Source organism: Oreochromis niloticus, linkage group LG9, assembly GCF_001858045.2.
Source record: "Oreochromis niloticus isolate F11D_XX linkage group LG9, O_niloticus_UMD_NMBU, whole genome shotgun sequence".
NCBI classification, from domain to species: Eukaryota; Metazoa; Chordata; class Actinopteri; order Cichliformes; family Cichlidae; genus Oreochromis; species Oreochromis niloticus.
In genome coordinates this window covers 26,169,283-26,191,463 of record NC_031974.2, presented here as the reverse complement: position 1 = coordinate 26,191,463, position 22,181 = coordinate 26,169,283, and the positions used below count along the sequence as shown (strand labels likewise).

At 40.1% G+C, this 22,181-nt stretch overlaps 1 protein-coding gene across 8 annotated transcripts in view; it reads right to left on the bottom strand.

Annotated features, from left to right (window-relative positions):
* Nucleotides 1-11,720: 11,720 nt before the first annotated feature.
* Nucleotides 11,721-22,181, bottom strand: part of ntng1a (netrin g1a) — a 124,932-nt gene continuing 114,471 nt past the window's right edge. For all 8 annotated transcript variants that reach the window (XM_013265003.3, XM_025910333.1, XM_025910332.1 and 5 more), the window contains one exon: nucleotides 11,721-13,527. In XM_013265003.3, the coding sequence (XP_013120457.1) occupies nucleotides 13,271-13,527 (257 nt within the window). In that variant the 3' untranslated portion in view covers nucleotides 11,721-13,270. The remainder of the gene's footprint in view (nucleotides 13,528-22,181) is intronic.

Below are 22,181 nucleotides of genomic sequence, written 5' to 3'. Positions count from 1 at the left end.
AGAAAGGGAGGTTAATTAGCAGATACTGTGTACACTGTGGGCTCATCCAAAGCATAGCATTAGTGGCACAGTGAAACACTTTCACACCATTAGCCGACTCTTTATATTTATAGACCCATTCAACCGTGCGGGTCTGAGCAGTTGACTTTTTTCTATACAAAAACACAGAGAAATGTACCAGTGAAAATAACACCATGTGAGATCCTGTGAAAAACAGCTTCTGGTGCAAATGTGTCTTTTTGTGGAAGGATTAATGTAAAGACACTGTGACAGATGACTTTGTAGTGGATCTCAGACCTTGACTGACACTCATTTGCTATGATAAGTGATTTTTAAATGAGTGTACGCTCGCACACGCGAGACGCAACGCCCTCGTGCAACGGGGGGTCTGCGCGGGTTTAATCAAGCTGTCTGATTCGATGCCTGCGCGGAGAAGCGCCATTCATTCTCAAAGCAAAACATTCGGCAAGGTCATATGCAAATGCTCTTATTATTTCTCACGTCTTAAAATGTTTTCAAGTGGTAATGTGAGTCATCTGTATCTTTTTTTTCTTTCTTTTTAATCCACGGCGTTAAGCGGTCATTTCTTTTCTCTGTATTTCCCAGAGTGGATGCGTGTATTTATGTTCAAGGTTGTTGTTGGTCCTGCAGGTAATATTATGTTTGGAGTGGGACAGTTTTACATCATTAGAGCGCACCGAGAGCCTTATCGGAGTAAAGTGTTACACATCTCTTCTCTGAGACCTTCCCAGCATGCAAGGACACACAATCTCTCTGTTCAAAATGTCCTCACTGAATCATAATCTCAACACAACTGATGTTTACAGTAACAACTGGTGGGGAGGATAACATTACCCATCCCTGCTCAGCGCTGCTGTCAATACTCTATTATTACATTGTCGTGTACTTGAATGGTTGCTTGAGAGTCAGCTCTTTTTCTCGGCGATCATTATCTAACATTTCTTTAGTTCATGTTTTCAGTAACAATCGAGCCTTCCCCTTTTCCCTCCGTGCATGTGCAGTGCACTTGTAGCTCCTCCTGGCTGCTTGAAATCCTCCAGAGTTTCTGTATGAGTTTTGCTGAAGCCTGTATGGACTAGAGTTGCTACAGGCATCAATTAGCTTGTTAACAATATCAGTACCAGAACTTTCTTGACAATATAAAGGCAATCAAGAAAGTTATTCCACTGTGTCAGTAAGGAGGCATCAATGTCTGGTATTGCCAAAATACAAAGACAGTGGGCAAGTATGTAAAATTAATTTAAATGCCTGCGACAGCCTGGCAGCCCGTCCAGCCCGCCTCTCGCCCTGTGACAGCTGGGATAGGCTGCAGCCCTCTGCACTGGATAAACAGAATAAAATAGATGCATAGTTTAAAGTTCTGGAAACTCCAGAAAAGTGCATTATCAGAAACAAAGTAACACATTACTGTAATCACATTACATTTTCCAGTGATGTGGTAATGTAACACATTACTGTAGTGAATTCAGTAATTACATTACAGTTGCAATTATGACGTTACAAAAGTTTTTCAGTTAACTGTGCGCTGGGTGGATAGAAAGGAAAAAAATGTCCAACAAACATGTTTTTTCCCCACACTTCACACACTGATAATCAGCTGATTTCAGTTCCAGTTTGGGAGGAGGACAATGGTGGAGCGATACAGCTTTAGAGGAGGGAGATATGGACATTACTTTTATTTATTTATTTATTTTTTAAATTTTTACTGCACAAAAGAACAAGAGCACAATCACGACAGAAACAGCTGCATTTCTCTGCTAACACGACTTCAAGTCTTTGCAAGCATCTGCACAGGCAGCATGATAACATAGTGAATTACTTTTAGGAAAAGTAATTTCTCTGTGAATTTCATATTCCCATGGAAGCATGATAGGTGCTTGCTCAGATTTGAAGTTTAAATTTTGACTATAGAAACAAGTTTTCGTCCCACGCAGAGTGTACAGCGGATGCTAATGTTTTTGTCACTTTTTAGGGACTCAAACTCAAAGTAATGTCAGTACTTCCAAGCTCTAAACCAGGGGTGGGGAACTCCAGGCCTCAAGGGCCGGTGTCCTGTAGGTTTTAGATATCACCCTGGTTCAACACACCTGAATCAAATGCTTAGTTCATTGCCAGGCCTCTGGAGAACGTCAAGACATGTTGAGGAGGTAATTTAGCCATTTAAATCAGCTGTGTTGGATCAAGGACACATCTAAAAGCTGCAGGACACCGGCCCTTGAGGCCTGGAATTGCCCACCCCTGCTTTAAACGCTGCACGGTCGCACTCTCCCCCTCACTCCATATTATCCATTGTTGATCGACACGTCTGTTGCTACCACGGACATTGCATGCTTGTACGTCATTGTCATGAGACACTCTCACAAACAAAATCACATAATCACGTAACGCTGCTACGCAGCGTACTAACAGGAAAGGAACAGTAATCTAATTACTTTTTATGCAATAGTAATCCCTTACTTTACTCGTTACCAGAGATGGGCAGTAATACGTGACGTGTTACTGCCCATCTCTGGTAACGACCCCAGCACTGAATATGATAAACACAGCTAGTATGTTAGCAGTTTAAAGGTCTGGCAACCCATCCAGGGCGTAGCCCGTCTTGTGCCATATGACAACATGACATTGGTACCTGATTGGTGAGTAGTTGGGGTTAGTTGATTATATCGTAATAAGGTATAGTTTGACTATATATATGTATGTGTATATATACATATACATATACACATATATATATATATATATATATACCCATATATATATATATATATTTGTTTTGTTTTGTTTTTCATCAGGGCACTGATGTCATACCAAACAGGGAAGACTTGAGTGCAAACTTGCCATGTGTGCCATTATTTCACTCATATGTTTGTGTCCTTGGGGATAAAAAGCAGGAAAAAGGCATGTTCTGTTGCTTGCTAATGAAACTCTTCCTAGGCAACAATCTCAGTTACTGAGTGCATTTGCTCATCAGTGAAACTTGACAAAGGAAAGATTCTCAGCTGGCTGGACACAACTTTTAGGTAACTGCAAGAAAAAGCAAGCAAGTAAGATGTTTTTACAATGAACTTTAAATGAATTTTAAAGATCACAGTGTGCCTCTTATTCGTGCTTCTCTGTCACTCGCCTAAACTTTTCAGTTTTCACCACCTACAACCTGCATTCATGGAAACATTTAACTCATATTTTTGCAGAAGTGTCCTGACTTTGTTTTGAGCTGCACAGCCTAGTCCGTCATGTGAACACAGAGCAGACCCACTAAGGTTAGTAGGTTGCTCAAGGGCACTTTAATTCCTGTGGATGTGAAGCAGAGAGGGATGTTTTCATTTACTTTCCCTGGTTGTAGCAGCTGAGCTGCCAAATAACACACTGTGCTATCCAAACCCTGGAGGTTGCCCAGCAGTCCAGTTGCCAGGCCAAGGGACCTTTAGCTATGTTTGTGTGTTTACCATCCAATAACCTGATTTTGTTTGTTTCATTGCCAGAACCTTTGCATGGATACTCCCATCTGTAATGCTGGACCACAATACAGATGATTATGCCATCCTTATTAAAGCTGCAGGGATGCCGATGGTGAAGCAAACTGTATTCACAGCCTCAGAGATGCTATTTTGCTCTCCCAGTAAAAAGAGGATACAGAAATGTTGCCTAATGATGGCACAGATGACCATCTTGGCCCTTATTTATGGTTATCAAGCTCCATGAGGCAACAAACTCTCCCTCAGATCGTTACCTTTTTACTCCCATCTTCCACTACATGGTGTACCTGCAGGAACATCAAAGATAGCTGGAATTAGCCCGCCTCTTTGAAGGTGAACAATGCTACAGTGAGAACCTTCACAGACAATGCTACAGTCATGTTAATTCTCCTACCCCCGTCTCTTCTCTTTAAAGTGAAAGAAACTTCAGATAGAAATATCAGGATCTGTCAAGCATGGCCTCATTTTTCTCAGGTGCCAGAGAGGAGATAACTGAGCAAGCATGAACTTACATAAGGCATGAAAACATCAAGCCATGACTGACAATTTCATTCACAAATTGAAACAAACTAAGAAACAAACAAACCCCCCCCCACAAAAACGAATAGCCGGTTCCGACACTCCTTTCTTTTTCCCAGCCAGTTTTCTCTTTCCCACTGTGGGATGTTAAAGCCAAAGCTGTGAGTCTCACATGTCTCAAAGTGTCTGCACATCAGGTGTCTTGCCATGAGCATGGCGCCAAATCAGTTCTATTTCTGACGAGACAGATGTCTCTGGTCTTATTAGTGTGACACAGACAACACAGAACTCTGACATAACTGGCTTTAAGAGAAGACATGTGAATAATGCCGGTTGCACTGACAAATTACTGTCAAAACAAACCCACACTGAGTGACAGTAATATGACAAATGGCTTTTCACGTACAGCTCTGATTCATTTACTTAGTTAGCTATTACACCCAACGATTCTTCTTCATACTTATCGAGACAAAGATAAAAAAAAATACAAACAGGCATGTGGGCTTTGTGACTTTCTGTTTGACCCTGCATTTGTTCAGTCTATCAGTATACGTATATAGTGTTGATGCAGTGGTCGCGCGTGCTGTTTGTCCACGGCACACACTACATCTGTGGAAAACAGCCAGTGTGTACTCAGGTTGATACTATACACACTGCAGGGAAGAGCATGACACAGAAAACAAACACAATCTGTTACGTCGAATCTCTGCACTTCTGTATTCAGTCATGTGCTTTATTTTTGACTTTGACACGAGGAATGAGCTTAGTGCAGTGGGATGTGAGACTTTGCGCTCAAAAAAAAGGCCTTATGTAAGTATTTGTAGGGGAGTTGTACGACTCCTAAAAACATACAGCGATAATGACGCTTGGTTCTCTGAGTGTGGCTGAAGCGGTGAAGGCAGAAATGAAAGGGCTTTTTTTTCAAAAAAACATTCACAGTCCAAGCATCTGTTTTATTTTATTTTTTTCTTTTATTGCAGTGTGTTGGGACAGTATTCACAGTGGTCACAACTGAAGAAAGAGTCAAGCTAATAATCTAGGTAAAAGTGAAAAATAAGAAAAATAACTGGGAATATCAAACTAACCTTCATATCTGCGGAAACATCGCTGCACTGGGCTATACACTACAATACAGCCAGCATAGCCTGCGTTTCATTGTGTTGCCCGAAAAACAGTGAAGCTTCAAAAGAGCTGCAGCTCCTGCCCAGGGTCAGTTGCTCCTTACACTACAGGAAAAAACAATTATGCACTAAAGTGATCTACAGCAATCCATAATATTTTACTCCAAAGACAACGATAACAGCAGAAAAGACGGTGAACTTGATCTCAAACTGTTTAAAATCAGCACACTCTCCAAACATCAGTAAAAAAGTCCCCCTCCTTCATACCACACTTGGTACATCCCCCCAGGAACTGAGCTATAAAAGGAGTCCAAAATGGCCTGCACTGTCTGGCACTTCCTGTGTCCAAAACAAAAACAAGGCTGTGGGTCCAGTTGAAAAGCCGCTGTTTCCTAAGTTTCCTTTAACTTGACATGAATGGAAAATGTATTTAATTTAAGGAAAGTTGTGAAAGAGATTTTATAAGGTGAACTGTGACTGTGGATATTTGCTGTATTGAAACTTACTTTACTCCATGCATCAGAATAACGAAAGCCAAAAATACTCCACACACCTGGATGCAGAAATGATACCAATAAATACTAAAACTACCATGACAGACATAATGATTGCAAGCTGAATCATGCTAAACTTTGATCATTAAATCTTTTTTTTTTTAAGTTTTTACAAAACCCAACACCTTAACAAAAAGCAGATTTTATCACAGCAGCCTAATCTTCACTGCTCAGCTGAGGATTTACTCTAACAAAGCCTGTTGTTGAAGATTCAAAGCATATCAGCAGGTTGTGTCATCAAATGAGACGCTCATTAATGAATATTCACATGCCCTTTGTTGATTGTTTTCAATGACGCTTGGATATCATACGTCTTTTCTCTTCTCCTTTGATAAAGGATGGTCTTATTACAGCTGTCTCACAGATACACTATATGGAGAAAAATATTCAGATGCAGAAAAAATGTCACATTACTGTGATTTGGATTTTTGTGTCTCCTCTCAACATAATGTGTATGTGTACTTTAGAATTATTGGTTTCCAGAAATTGAACTGCATTTACCATAATACTCCAGTCTTCATTAATATTTATTTAAAATTAGCCCCAGGCATTCTGTGTTGCCCTCTGATATTTGTATATGCAGCCATAACATTAGCGAGGCATTTCCGGCAGATCCGGGTGCATACAGATGATTATTCCTTAGGTGTATTGTAATTCCATTCATGGAATCCCCAGCTATATCTGGCTGTGGTTTCCAGTTCCAGGTGCAACCATTCACAGTGCAGAAGAAGCCTGTCACTGCAGCATCAAACCTGCTCTAACCATGTGATGGTGGTTTGTGTCACTTCCCCTTCACTCCTGACTCTCCCTGCCATTAGAGCCGTATTTGACATCCATCAACTGTGTTGAGCCACAATGGGAATTCACTCTTTACATTTCAAACACTTCCCCACGAAAACACATCAGGGGTGTCAAGAATTTTAAAGTTCTGGGAAAAAGTATGAAAAAATAGGATAAAGTTCCAACCCCGGTGGCTTTTCTCCATTCTCACTGCAAGTCGCAATCTCACTTCTCAGTGACTTTGTGTAACATGTGCTGTGTCCCTTTCACAATGAAGGGCCCAAACTAAATTAACTGAGTGGACTGACTGCATATGATTCACAAGACAATGAAGTGAATAACACTTTTTTTAGAAGTGCAAAGTGATTTAGTTGTCTTCCTATTGTAGCAATAAAAAATCATCAGTAAAGCACAATACCACAGATACTAAGACTACACTAATTCAAAACCAAGCTTTTGGTACTGCTGGTTGCACTGGTTCAAAAATATCACTGAATGTGTCATTTCTCAATCTCTGGCACTCTTCCACTGTGTGTCTTTGTCCTGTCTTCCCCCAACTGGTTGCGGCAGATGTCTTCCACTTCCTAAGCCTGGTTTGGTCAGAGGTTTCTTCCTGTTAAAAGGGAGTTTTTCCTTCCCACTGTCACCAAGGCGCTTGCTCAAAGGGGTAAGTTGACTGTTGGGGTTTTGCCTGTTTGTATCCGGGTCTTCAGCTTGCAATATAAAGCACGTCGAGGCAACTGTCGTTATGATTTGGTGATATATCAATAAAATTGAATTGAATTGAACGGAATTATGACAGTAAAACATTTCCCCGAAGAAAAAAATGGACACAACACTAATACACTGCAGCTATTAAAAATCCTAGATGTGTAACACTTAATCACCAGAAGGGAGACATATTACTGTGGTAACATCACCGTGGAAACTCTCAGGTGCCCTGGCCTCCAAAGGCATCTGTAGCTTTGAAAAATGGAGCCTTGAAAGTATTCATTAGTCAGCCAAGCAGTGAGATTACCCTGCTAATGCCAGTGTGATTCAGAAATAATAAAAAAAAAGATGTGGGACAAAGAAAAAAAAAGTTTTCAGCTGCTCAAAAGAATTATTTCTATAGGAAAATATGGGTATGGAAGATTTTCGGTCTCGTTCTGCAAAGGCCTCCAGCTGAGAAGCAGCTTAGTATCCATTAATGGTTTCACTGTGGAGAAAACCGGGCAATGGAAAAAAAGCAGCGGCCACTCAGCACCCACACTGTAGAAAAAAGAAACACTGATCAATAAGTGCTGCGTGCGGTTCGATAAGAGCATTGATCAGCGCGCAAACAAACACATCACAACCATAGCGGGAATAATAGTGCTGGGGCAAAGTAAATTCTTTTCAACCCGACCTAATGTAAGTGTACTTAGGCTTGTGTTCACCCGCCCTCCGAGCATCAGTCAATGAACATTTGAAGTACAGACACTGATGCTAAAATACACTGAAAAGAAAACAGTTTGACATGTGTGATGTTTCTGTTGATGCCTGCAGGTAGTATTCTTTTATCTTAAACAATGTCACGATGCAATGTTTTTTCTTTCACTGTTAGAAGCCTGTTAGCTAGAGAAATATCCACAGTGCAGTAGTCTCTATGATTATTATCTAAATATGAATGAATACAAGGTTTATCGCCTCACCCAAATGTTTCTCTCAGACCTGAGGAGCACTTTTTGCTCATTATCTTGGTTCGGCCTTCAGCTTTGGTTTTGTTCAGTCGTACTGCTCTGCAGTTTGCAGCTTTACATCTCTAAAAACTGACTGTAGGCTGTACTGCTTATACTGCTAACTCCAAAACAGCAGAGAAGTTAACAACGAGCTTTAAAGCATTGCAAAGCATTTAGCATTTAATGCATTTTCCTGAGGAAGTGGGCCAAAAGCCAAAGTAAAACTTAGCATTTTTTTCTGGCCACATGCTACTTTATGAATCGAGGTTCAAAGCTACAAGCTATGGCTTGCTGCAGCTCGGGAGGTCGCACGGGTTATCTGCTAATTTGGAGGCTGGCAGTCTGATTCCTCATTACTCCAACTGCATGCCAAAGGAACCCCCAAGTTGCTCTCCGATGCATCCAATGCAGGGCGAACATGTGTGAATGTTAGATAAAAAAGTGCATGGGTGAATCAGACATGTTTTATAAAGTGCATTGAGTGCTCTAGTAGTGTAGAAAAGTGCCGTATAATAACCAGTAAATTTATAATGTTTGCTGTATTGTTTTAAAAGTAGTAGTATGGTTGTACAGGAAATACAGTTAAATGCATAATTATTTGGACAATTTTCAGAGGTTTTAAAGAAAAGACAACATCGGATTTTCAAACTGATGTATATTATGATGTAATTAATGCAACGGTGTGGTGTTTACTAAAACTCTCGGATGAGTTTGAAGCTTTGTGATTTACACCTCAAGGTAAAGGTCAGAGGTCAGAAGTCAAGTTTTCTGAAAATCTTGTGAATGCAATAACTTGAGGACGAAGTCACCTAGAATTTTCAAGTTGATACCATAGGTGCATCTACTAAAAATCTCAGATGAGTTTAAAACTCTGCGACATTGACTGCAAGGCCAGAAGTCAGAGTTCAGGTTCAAAGGTACTTGGACACACTTTCTGTAATTTTAAATATATATATATATAAATCCTTTTTAATACATTCAAATATTTTGTACATCTAGAATCTTTGAGATGTTCGGCCTGGGCTTTACTTCCACCTTCAGGTGCTGCTTCTGTGGGGCTCTCTCTGCATTTGGTTTGACTTTACTGGGTTGAGATCAGAGACTAAGGCACTGAAGAATATCTGATTTCTTTGCCTTGAGAAACGTTTCCTGAGAAAATTAACCATCCATAAAATCTTAATTGTCTGTAGGTACATGACATCACCAAATACAGTCCATCTCAAAGAGTGATGCTGCCAGTTTCCTGATTTCTTTGAGTCTGTCTTGTTGCACCGAGACACCTTGCAAAGTCCTTGAAGTTTTGATTTGACACTCACCTTTTTATCTTCAAAAATGTGACAAAAAGGCTCGTCCCCCCTGAGCGTCGGTGGCCTGTGAGTGACACCAGCGGATGTTATATGACAGGAGAATTCTACCTAATTACAGCACTTTCAAAGACATCTATTGCCGTTGCAGCTGAAATGCCTTTGCTGAGTCACAGATTCCCCACAGATAAATTCCACGCTGTTTTTGCTACAGGGCAGAAATAAAAAAAAATAACACACCCGTGGCCCCTTTAAACACTTTTTACCAGTCGTTTCCACAAAGCACGTTACGGGGGGAGATAATCCAGTGGCGGTAGATGGCTCGCTTCGAGGTATTTCGGCGATGCTTCATGGTTGGGTCAGGCAACAGCTGCTGGAGGTGAGATATCTGGGATGAAGTCCTCTCCCCAAACGACATCAACTCTATTTTAATTCTCCACGCAGCATGGTGCATTGACACCTGGGCTGAACACATGGTTAAAATTAGGGCCGCTGTAGGAGACCTTGACAAACAAGTGACTTTGACTGAATTCATCAGGGCGTCCCTGGAGTCACAAAAGTGTTTTAGGAAAGTTGTATTAATTGTCCATATGGCCTGATTTCAGGTTTTCAGATTTCCCTAAAATGGTCTTCCTTATTGTCACATATTGTGCCATCTATAGCGATCTTATGGTAGCGTCATTGTCTCTAATGTGTTAAACTGGGCTAGATTTGTCTGTGTCTGGAAGGAGCTCAGTGTTTTTAAAAATTTATGCTTTGGAAAAGTAAAATATCACAGCTTAAATAGTGTCTTTTTATTATATTTTCACAAAGAAATCCCAGCACCCGAACTTAAAAGTTAAAAAAGGCATAAAAGGCTTCACTTTTTCATTTCACTAGATAAAACCACATTTCGCAGAATAAAAGGTTCTGAATTGAATTTATTCTTGGGATTTGTATGTGAGTTGGTGGCTGTGAGCAAAATCGGAATCAATTAATCGGGGATATACGAGCCAACTTGCCAGGAAGCAAGAATCTGTTGTTTTTGTTATTGATGCATTAGCAGAACAATCAATGGCCCTAAGTTCTTTTCCTCCCTTTGAGTTAAACTTGGAAAAAAAAAAAGGAAAGCAGAAAAAAAAGCTGGAGCAATGGCTTGAATATTTTAGGTTATGGATGAACTGTCGAGTGTCTGACAAGACCCACTATATAAACTTTGAACACAGGCTCTCCGGGACACATCGATAGTTGTAAATATTTAATTTGGTGCCTCCGACAATGCATGCCCACTGAAACAAATCTTTACCAGATTGAATTCAAGATAAATAGCACGGAAATATCGCAAAAGCTGATACAGACTTTTATGCTATCATTTTGTCAGGTTTGCTTCTTTGGGGCTTTCGCTTCTCGTATCGCATATTAATTTATTTGAAGTGTCAGCAATTTTAAGAAGTAACAGAAGCTGCGTGCCTCTTTATACTGCGTGTGCAGTTCTAATTAAGATGGGAATGCATTCATGAACATTATAAACACATATTTCTAGTGGTTAAGTTTGACTTTATTTGTAAATTACAAAAAGGCAGATTTGTGTGAGACTGTGAATGCATGGATTATAAAAGCAGCCATTATAAAGTACATGAAAGCTTTAAGTGAAAGGCATGATCTATTGTCATGATATCTTTTTGGATTATAAGGCATTTGTGCATGAATAGGTTCTAATCGAAGAGCTGTTTTTGTGAAAAAGCAGAACTACACAATATTACTATGTATGCTATATGTACACATTCACACAAACATGTCTCTGTGCAGATTATTATACAGTTATTCAATGCAGGCTGTGCTTTCTTGCAGTCTGGACTGAAATGACTTTACTGCATTTTATTGAAATGTTAATGTAGTCTCAGTATGATTTTTCCAGCTATAATAGAAACTGTGTATTTTAAAGACCTTTTTTTTATATACAGACACAATTTACAGGGAAAAAATAAGAAAAGTTGCATATTCCATTTGTCACTTTGATAAAGTCATTAAAGCTCTGTATTTGAGTAAAATTGTTGTGACTCACACTTAATGACTTAAACAAATCAAGTTGTTTTTTTCATTTTTTCAAGTCATTCTACAGTATAGTCCACAGCATTTGTTTGCCAATATTGTCCAGCTACTAACTTTGAATGGATGATTTCTGCAGTGATGCTCTTATGGTGTGGAAAAAAACAGCGATGGTATCTCTTTTCTTTCTTAGTATCAACAAAAGATCAACACGGGCTTAATTTTTTAACCTTTTATTCATTTAAATTCTCAAGTGTTAAAGCAAGAACAAAACATTTATAATGTCCTTTGGTGGGATTTTATTACACTTTATTAATACTGTATATGTAAACTGATATTCTTTGATGCCAGCACGTTGCCAATACAAAGGAAAATCAACTGCACAACTAAAAGTAATAAACAAAAAAGGTGAATAAGGAAGTGAAAATAAAAGAGAAAGAGAGAAAAAACAACCCAACTGCGTCTGCATTTGAATGACTTAAATAGATACAGGTTGCCTTTTTTTTTCAATCACAGTTCGGCAAAGATACAAAAGGACTACATGACTCTCTTTTTTTTGTTTTTTTGTTGTTTTGTTTGATCTGTCGAGAAAAGAACTTGCAAATACACTGATGGTTTTCTATGCACTTCTCGTCTGCTCAGGTGAATACTATCCCCTGACCATGACAGTAGGGAGAGTGGTAGCTCTAAGATAGAAAAAGAATCAGACAGCTTCACTGGAGTATCTTTTCGGAAGAGAGGGAAGGAGGACGAGGGATGGGACAGGGGATTCTTACATGTGCATCACTAACATTGGACAAAAGAATCTTTCAACCAACAAGGGTTTTACAGAGTAACGTTCACGAAAGCACAGGTCAGTGGCGGCGTCTGGGGGGGTGGAACTAGGTTCGGAGGGAAGGGAGGGGGATGAACGAGAGGATGAGGCCGAGCTCGAAGGAGAGACAGAAAGATAGAGACAGAGAGGGATCAACGTGGGCAAGGTTTTGTGTCACAAAGCGGCAGTCCGGACAGATTTCCTTCTATCCACAATGCACTGACAGCAAAGAATGCGTCCTGGGGTTTTTCACCTCTTTCTGTTTGTTATCGCGCTGAAGTGTAACGGGTTTGTTTCTGAGGCCAGTCTTTGCCATTCAGCGGGGACAAGTTTGCTTTTTTTTGTTGTTTTTTTTTTGTTTTTCTTCGGCATCAGTCCAGCCAACATTAACAACGCACAGAAGCATCCCAAAGGGGTCGGCGGCCACCGTCGGCTTGTGCGAGAGCTGATTGGTTGCAGCTGTTGTTGCCGTGGCAATATGAGAAGAAGTGAACGAGTCTGTCATCTTTAGTTATCTCTTCTCAAAATCGAAGGGGGCTCGTGTACTGTACCTGGTATGGCTTTTGGGGGGAGGGGGAGAGGTAGGATGGGGTCGGGGTGGGACTCACCATTCTCTGCTCATTTTACTTTTGTTAGGCAAACCCTCAGTTACTCATATTTCTAATAATATCTGTATTTTTTTTAGAAGTATAGGTTTTTTTTAATTATTTCTATATATTCTTTGAAATTAAATGAAAAGTTTCTGCACTCATTTGACTGGCACATTCCCTTTATTGTCAGTGCGAGTGTCCATTGAGTCTGGAGGCGGAGAAGCTCAGAACATTACAGTCCAGAAAGCTCATGGTTGTTCTTTTTTAAATGGTTGTTGATTATCTGAAAGGGGAGAGGGATGAGCTTGGGTTAAGGTGGAGAAGGTGGGAAGTGTGCGACTCCCACCAGGTTAATGGGTCTCTTTAGAGCACGGCGGGCCGGCAGGCGGCCTCTCTCAGCAGAGCCGAGCCTAGCAGCAGCAGCAGCAGCAGCCTGGAGGTGGATGGAGGTGTCAGGTGAGCCTGGCCTGAATCGGGGCCCCCACAGCCTCCCAGCTCTGACTCGCAGCGGCGCTTCTCACACAGCAAGCCCGTGTAGCCTGGTGGACAGTTGCAGTGGACGTTGCTGATACATGTCCCACCATTTTGGCAGCGCAGGAGTTCGTTGTCACACACCCGGGCTGCGGTGGAAGCAATGTAAAGACAGGAAAGACGTGAGAATTAAACACACAAACACGTGTTTGGGTGACACTTTACTTGAAGTGTGTTCTGGTGCATGAAGGAAATTCTCTTCTCATTAGCTCCTATTATCAAACATCACAGCAGAAGCTTTAAAGATGGCCAATTATGGAATTTTTATAAAGTTCCAATCAAAGACTGACAAGAAGTGTTCTTCAAGTAAAGCGTTGCCACATTTTATTCCATTTTTGATGTCTATGAAATCTTAAATTTGAAAAATATGCTTATTTTTGGTCTTGGTAGTTACAGTACAGTAAATATGGGGACAAGGCTTAGCCCAAAGACTAGAAATTGGGTTATACTGTCCTAATTGTGTAGTCTATAATTTCATGGGTGGTTATTTGCCCATAATCTATGCACCAACACATGCTGCCATTAAATTACAGCAAAGTAAATGTGGTTAGATTTGGTAGCCTAAAACCATTAATCTTCCATGTAGCTAGCATGATCTACAACAGTGTATGTAGGGTATACCTATATGAAACTGCGTTCCTCATGATGTACAGGGGCTCGGTCTTTATAACCTCGCATATCTATCTCACATTTAAGTTCTTGTTTTATACTGGAACGCTGCCGTATTAAGCATTTTGAGAACCATGCTAGCTGCTGTGCTAGTGGTTACTGCACGGCTAAAACTCATCAATGTTCTTGACAACAAAAACAAGTCTTAAAGCACCCCAGCAGAATTTACAATCAGTGCACTGCTGAATTAATCACTCACTTATCAACATCCCCTCAAGTCTTTGCATCAGCCAGCGAGGAACTATCGGCAGTCTATGCAACCAGATTGTTTTTAAGCTAACTGCATACTAAATGAAGTAGGGCAACATAACTTCCCTTAATGAATTGTGGGTAGACTCAAGCATAAGAGTCAGATTTCTTCCTCTATGGCCACTCAGACACTAAACATCTCTGACAATGGCTTCCATCTACATTTGCATGTACCAAATCCTGACACTACATGACCCCACACTGGCAAAGCATGTAGCTTTAGGGAAATGGTTTGTATAACAACTGAAATGCGTAATAATTTTAAGTTGTGACATCATCCCCTAATAAGTAAGTTTCATAGATGCTGGTGGGCAATGCTCTTTGTCTTTGAAACCTTTGAGCACATTCAGATTAGCTGGTACTGCCTGGTTTTGGTCTATTTAGTGTGCAGAGCCTTAAGCTGGGCAAACACTGTGCGATTTTTTCAGTCGCGCGATTCAGCTCCTGCTCAAACTGTACGACTGACTCGCAGGGGTTATAAGTCCGTAGGTCACGATGCAGGGTCTCACACTATACGGCCCGATGCTCTGATGCGACCTGAGTGCTCACACTGTGCGTCCATAAAAATGAAGGTTATAACAGAAAATCTGTCGCTCGCTCTCCCTCTCTGTCTTTCACTCACACAGACTCACATCACCACCATCAACTTTGCTAAATTGCTAATGAAAAACATTGATCAGGCAGCTGTGATTGAGCAGCAATGTAAATCCAACTATTTTCACGGTTGTTGTGGTCGTGATAATTTTGTGAGCCACATGGAAAAGACTCAGATGAGCTTTCCAAAGTTCTACAAGTGCCTCCATCGCTTGTGTCCAGATCACACGCTGCACTGCTGTGCTACTCCGTCTTTTTCACCGACATTTATGTGTTTGCGCGTGCGCAGTGTGAGCGGCTGCGGTGACACCCTCACAAATCCTCCCGACCAAGCGATTGATGATCGGGAGCTGGTCGTGAGGTGTTAACTACACGATGCACGACGCACGATGAAGGCCAAAATCGGGCCGATCACCAAAACGGTCGCACGACTCAAAAATTGGCTCAAAATGGGCCAAAAATCGCACAGTGTAAGCCCAGCATTAGATCTCTTATTAAACTCAAGAAATCAAATAAGCATATTTCCCAACATGTTCAAGTATTGCTTCAACATTTGGCATATTTTGGATTGTAAAATGTATGGAATATAGATTATTGTATCATATCTAATAATGAAATCTAATAAAGTCATAAAATTAAATAAAAAATATTAAATTACACTAAATTGATTATATTAAATACAAAAATAACTACATGTGATGAAATAAAAAAAAAGTTTGTAAGACAGTGAAAATGTGTAACGTTGTTGCTTTGAGCTGTGGTAAAAATGTACTTGTATAGCGTCTGAGATTAATCTTAGGCGCTATACAAGTGCTAATAGATTCTAATGAATATATACAAATGTAATTAAAAGGTGGTGAACACTGCCTTTATCTTTTAATCACCTCTTAAAGAGTATAATGCCACTCGAAATTAATTTCACAGTCTTTTTTTGTTGTTATTTCTTAAATGACTCTGAAACATTTCATATCTTCCCCATCAGTTTAACTTCACAGCCTGTAATCTTTAAACAACACCAACGTTCAGATTTCAGGACATTTTTTCAGCATCTAAAAAGACGTGTCTATTTGTTTAATACCAAAACCTTATTCAAGCCCCATCAAATCAGCTACGTTACAGCACAGAAATCCACACTTTCCTCAAAGCCTGCGAGGCTTTCCCCAAACACCACTGACTTTAGACAAACTGAACGTCAGGTGAAAATTGGTGTATATTTAGAGCTGGGACACCGAGGCCACTCTATTCCCAGCGGAGGCAAGCTGTCAAGCAAGCTGGAGGCAAACAAAGCTGCGCTGCACAAACTAATAAACCAACAGAGACAAATAAACACTGATAAACACAGGGGCCACTTCTGCCCATTTCAGTCCTTTATAGGAGTGGAAAACAATGCGGTGAGCAATCTATGAACTCTATGGGACATAAATATCACAAACAAATATAAGACCTCTCTCCTAATAATCAGGATTGGATGCATGCCGTCTCACAGGAATAGCCAAATAGAGTTTTGATGGGAGCCTTGTTAAGAAACATTGACTGCGAATCCTATTTGTGTTTCGTGGGAGAAAAGAGAGCTGCTGTTTGGCTCAGTAAGTTTCGCTCCAGGCCACAGCTCACCAATTACCATGCACAACTACATCCAAATAAGACATCTGAACTCTATCTTTGTTCCCCCTGTTTTGTTTTGTTTTTTTTCATCTGACATATCAATTGCATGACCACCTCAACCACTCAGGAGAAACTACAGTAATGAGTCAATATGACTGCAACCACCACTGCTGCAAAACAGACTCTTTCTATGGAAAGCCTTTGTTCACTTTGATTGCTCCCTGTGATGAGGCAGCGGCTAAACTTGGTAATTAGATTGTCTCCTCGAGATGACAAGGAAGAGCGATCAAATGTATTAATTAAAGAATCATGAGGCCTTGATATGATCAGTACACAGGAGAGACTCCTTTAATTAGACAATAACCTTTCGTTTCGTCTATCTTATCCTTCCTTGCTGTCACAATAGAATGATAATGCGAATTTCTAAGAATATTCTGAGTGGCTTGTATTCAGAATGTGCTCTAAATTGATTAGAAAAATAATTGGAAAAAAGGTGTCGGACACTGTTGTTAATGCCCACTTTTTTGAAATAAAAATCTCAAACTTTCCTAGTCTGATAAGACATGATCACATCTTTAAAAAGGCACATCTTTAAGGCCAAAGCAGACTTGCTTTTTGATATAAGCAACGTCGGATTTAGTCTATGTTCAGGAAAGTAATCCATACTTAAAGACAACCACTTTCTAACTTGTTGATTAAAGCTTGGAACATTTTAAAGGCGAGATTCGGTTAATTTGCCTAAATTTCAGGTAAAAACTACATTTTCAGCTGTTTGATTGGTTGTTCATGGCTTCAGTCACACAGGACTGTAGACTAATCAGTGACCCCCAGTGGAAAAATGTGTAATTCAGTTGTATTTTATAGCTTTAAATCACGCTTTATATTGTAAGGTAAAGACCCTATCACAATATAGAGAAAACCCCAACAATCAAATGACCTCCCATGAGCAAGGTGACAGCAGGAAGGAAACATTCCCAGGCTCAAGGATGGGAAGTCATCTGCAGCTGCCAGCTGGGGGTGAATGGAAAGGAGGAGAAGCAGAAAGACTGCTTAGCAAGTAGCTGGCAAGTGTTTGCAGACCGGAGTGTGTGTTCCCAGTCACCTTTCTCACTCAACATGTGTTAATAGACCTCTCTGCATTGAATTGTACTTGTTATTAATCTCTGGCTCTCTTCCGAAGCAGGTCTTTTATCCTGTCTTCCTTCTCAAACCCCAACCAGTCACAGCAGATGGCCCCGCCCCTCCCTGAGCCTGGTTCTGCCGGAGGTTTCTTCCTGTTAAAAGGGAGTTTTTCCTTCCCACTGCCAAAGTGCATCCTCATAGGGGGTCATATGATTGTTGTTTTTTTTCTCTATATGTATAATTGTAGATTTTACCTTACAATATAAAGGGCCTTGAGGGGACTGCTGTTGTGATTTGGTGCTATGTAAATAAAATTGAATTGAAAAACTGAATCAAACTGTGGGTGACTTTGGCAACGTGTTAGGGACCAAAAAGTTCATATAGAGGTTTTCAGTGCAGCACTGTATACCTCTTTGCGACTGATTTGCGACAGCCAGCAACCTCCCTCACCAACAGGCTGACAAATACATATTGTTGCCTAGCAACCGGCTGGGTAAAGAGGAGGAGGCCTGCCTGAATGGGGTTTTTACAGCAACCACCACCAACCTCCAGCAACCACAAATTTCTCCATAGCGACTGGTGGTTGCTAGGTTTTTTTTTTTACTTTCAGAATGATTACATTAAAATAATTTTAAAGATCTTTCTGTTCAAAGTAAATTTTAGTTCATTCTAAAGAAAATTTTAGGTCACGGTTATTCCCTGGATGCAGAGTGATTCAGCGGCTGAAGGGACTAAAAAGACAAATAGATAGTGATGATTAAAAAGAAAAAAAAAGAAAAGAAAAAAGATCAATAAAATCATCATGATATAAAAAAAAGACAAACAAAAACTATCACGCTCAGTGTTGTAAGATTGAAAACACAGCAGAAGTAGGAACTCTTTGTCCCGCACCTTTATCTGATTTAATTTCTCACATTAACCATTTTGCATTACTGCACGTAAACAGAGCCGGCAAAGGCAGTAAAAGACAAGATTTGTTGTGTTTGCTTTTGATATGAGTGATAATATTTAGAGAAGGGGCCGATGAACTAGGTGCGCCTGTCTGGGAAAGTGATGTGTTTGACGAGAGATTTAAGTTTTAATTGCATTTTTTTTTCGCTCTGCATGCAGACGGCGTCTCGTCAACGCACACAACTCCTGCAGCAGCAGCGGGGATGCAGAGGAAGGTCGAGACTACAGAGTTTTCCTATTTCAGTCATAGAATCACTCAGTGATTGCAGACTGACATTATTCTGGGGGTTTCTCGTTTTCTTTCCTACTTTAGAGGACATTTTGTGAAGTGACAGGACTGCTTTGTGTGCTTTTGTGGCTCATTTGTTGTTGGGGCGATGAATCAAACTCCAGTGAAAAACTTCACCTTTGAGTTACTGGCAGAGCAGCAGAGCCTGGAATTTTTTCAGTGACCAAACAAACAAACAAACAAAAACCCCAAAAAAGAAGAAGAGGAAGAAGAAGAAAAAAAATTTAAACTCTAGGGGAAAAATCCCTAGTCAGGAATATAGCAATATTATGCTATTTTTTTTCTCAATATGAGCATACTAATACCATCTCTATGACATTTACAGCTAAAAGATCCCCCTTCTTTGGATGTTGCATTCTTTGAAATGCCAGCAATACTTTGATCAATGTAGAAAAGTCAGTGCACAAGCAGTAAATTACAACCTCAATACGAAGGAACCTCTTTGCCTTTTATTTGTAGGCAAAAGATATTAAAGCAATCGAAGTATGTTTGTGCTGAAAATATTAAGATATTTGACCTTTTCAGAGACTGTCTTCAAATTCATGTGATGAGAATGTCTCTGAGCTGTTGTTTGAGTGATGTAGGAGAAATTTTATACCAAGTAGTAAAAATATTTACACGTTAAGACATTCTGGATTTTTTTGTGTTACTATTTTAATCAAGGAGGAGCTGTAGATGTTTCTTTTGTCAATTTTTACCCAGTAATTGAACTTCTTTTCAGACTGACGTTACTATGCAAATCCCAGTATTATATCTTTCATCGTGTCTGGAGCGGATCTTTAACTTTAGCAGCTTTTTAAGTGTTGAAGTATTACTTAGACCTCTTGGATATAGAGTTTGAAGTTTTGAGAGCATACAAACACTTCAAACAGTAATGTTTGTGGACTTTCTGATCACTGCTTCATCTGACAAATAGAAACCACTGATCTGCTCTGTGCTCACTCCCGCTGTGTGTGGCTTCCCATCTGTTTACCTTGGCGCCGCCTCACTGCGAAAACATACATTCTTTCGCCGTTTTAAACTTTTTCATGTTAAATGCTTTTTCCTGCTTTTGCACCACTCAGCTTTCTCGGTACATTTTTAGGGTTGTGCGCCTCACGTTGCAGGTCATGCTAGGATGCCTCTCTCTCACCTTTTGTTTGAAGCAGATGTGCATGTTGACAGTGTCTTTGCACTATACACACAGAATATATTAGTACAGTCACAAAAAACAGCGCATTTTAATGAATGTCTTTCTGTGTCGAGAACTACTAAAAAAAGCAAGTGACTCATTTTACACTGAATTTAAATCACAATGCAGCAGACTTTAAAGCATTCTTTTTCTTAAATTGCACGCTAACAAACACAGCATAAGCAGCCGGGGTGTCGCTAATTCGCTATATACTCAATATTCAGCTGGAATGAAAGTTGACGTTGAAAGGGAAGCGCTTCAATCTGCTCGTGTTGTATTGATACAGTTCACATAATGAAATCGTGACACTTAGTGAATCTCAGAAAGTCGTGACAAGTGCTGTAAGTGGCTCTTTCGGTGAAGCCCTTTAACCAATCTCATCTCCGTCCACAGCACCACAGATAAAACATACTGAGCGCACTTTGCCTGCCTTGCATGTTGAGTTTGCTGTTGTGAAAAAAGTGATACTTTTCCTTATATGGAATCGATTTTTCTTTGTGCTGTTTTAGATAATCTAATATTATTGTCTTTACTTTACAATATGAAGCGCCTTGAGGTAACTGTTGTTGTGATGTGAATATTAAGCCATGTGTTTTAAACGTGTGCACAATGATATGCCTTTTCTTGTTTTTGTAAGACTTCTTTTGTCTTTTCATAAAGTTTACACTGTTTATTTACTGGGTGTTTCCCAATAAATTCACTAAGTGATAACACGAGATTACACTCCGCTTATGCTGATGATCACCTAATATCCACACGAAGAAGCACAGGAATCTGCTTCAGGTCAAAAATGTTTTTTTTCCCTGCACTTTAACGTTTTAGAATGATATATATTCAGAGATTGATACTTAAACTTTCTAAAATAGTGAAACTACAGTTTCTGATATTTTTCTCTCCAGTCAGTGAAACTCAGGCATCAGCCAATCCTAGTCCAATATTTCGGATACACAAGCATGATGTTGAAACCTGAAGCAAACAGTGGCAATGTAATTCACAGAACTAATATCTAGCGATCAAACTTGTCTAATGAAGAAAGCTAGAATAGATGTGTGGCATTACACTACTAAAAATTTCTTTAAATTAAAATCTTCCATTTTTTTGGCTTTTCTGTAAGATGTAATAAAAGTGTGGAGTGGCTCTTTAATCTCAAAATCACATCCTCGTACTCTGTTGAAGTGCCTCGTTTAGGACGCCTTTGTTAGTCGGGACGGAGATTAATGTTGAGCTGCAGGAGGCGGGCAAATAGATGTCACTGTCGTGTTGAAAAGGCCTATTAATCTGAGGTAACTTGATACAAAGATGGGTCGCGGTGGGTGAGCGCCAATTAGAAGCAATTATCACCTGTTCTGACAAAAAAATTGACGCGAGCCTTTTTAAACCAGCGCTCGACTAGTCAGATAGATCCAAAGAGGCCTAGTAATGCGTGCCTGGAGCATAAACAGTGTTTGCAATGATGTTTTCAGTCTTTAAAGTTCTTTGTCAGAGAGTTAAAATCCATCATCCTGAAGTATTTACTCTATTTTGTCTACCTCTTGCAGGTTTGTCACTGAGGTTTGACTTGAAGGAAACAATGAAAAATTGGTGACATTTGAAAAAAAAAAAATACATAGGGCATGCACTGCAAAATGAGCAGGGGAAATATAAACTGTAGACAGTAATAAATGGGCTGGAACTCAAAACGACCTGCATTCCCTTTAAAAAAAATGTTGATGTTGGATGACATTGTCCTGTTGTGGACTGTGAAGGGGGTGATGGCTACTCAAACAGATCACAGGCAGCCTGTCAAGCAGTCAATATTGACTCAGCTGTTGTGTTGCTGGTGTGCGATACGCCTGAATAACTGAGTTACCGAGCAGCATGCATCCCGTCATTCCACTGCTTTCTCTCTATTTGAGCCATAAAGGGCGCCTGCTGATTCGACGCTGGTAATGCAGCCACAGCGAGTGTGAAATGCAGGTACAGGCTATGAAAGGAATGGCTTCGTATATATCGGGTTAGGTGGTGTTATGTGGTAGCTCTGCATTTGTCAAGGCAGCTGGGCAGTCTTGCGCGTGTGCAGTGCGGTTTTTTTTTTTGGTTTCTTTTTCTTCCAG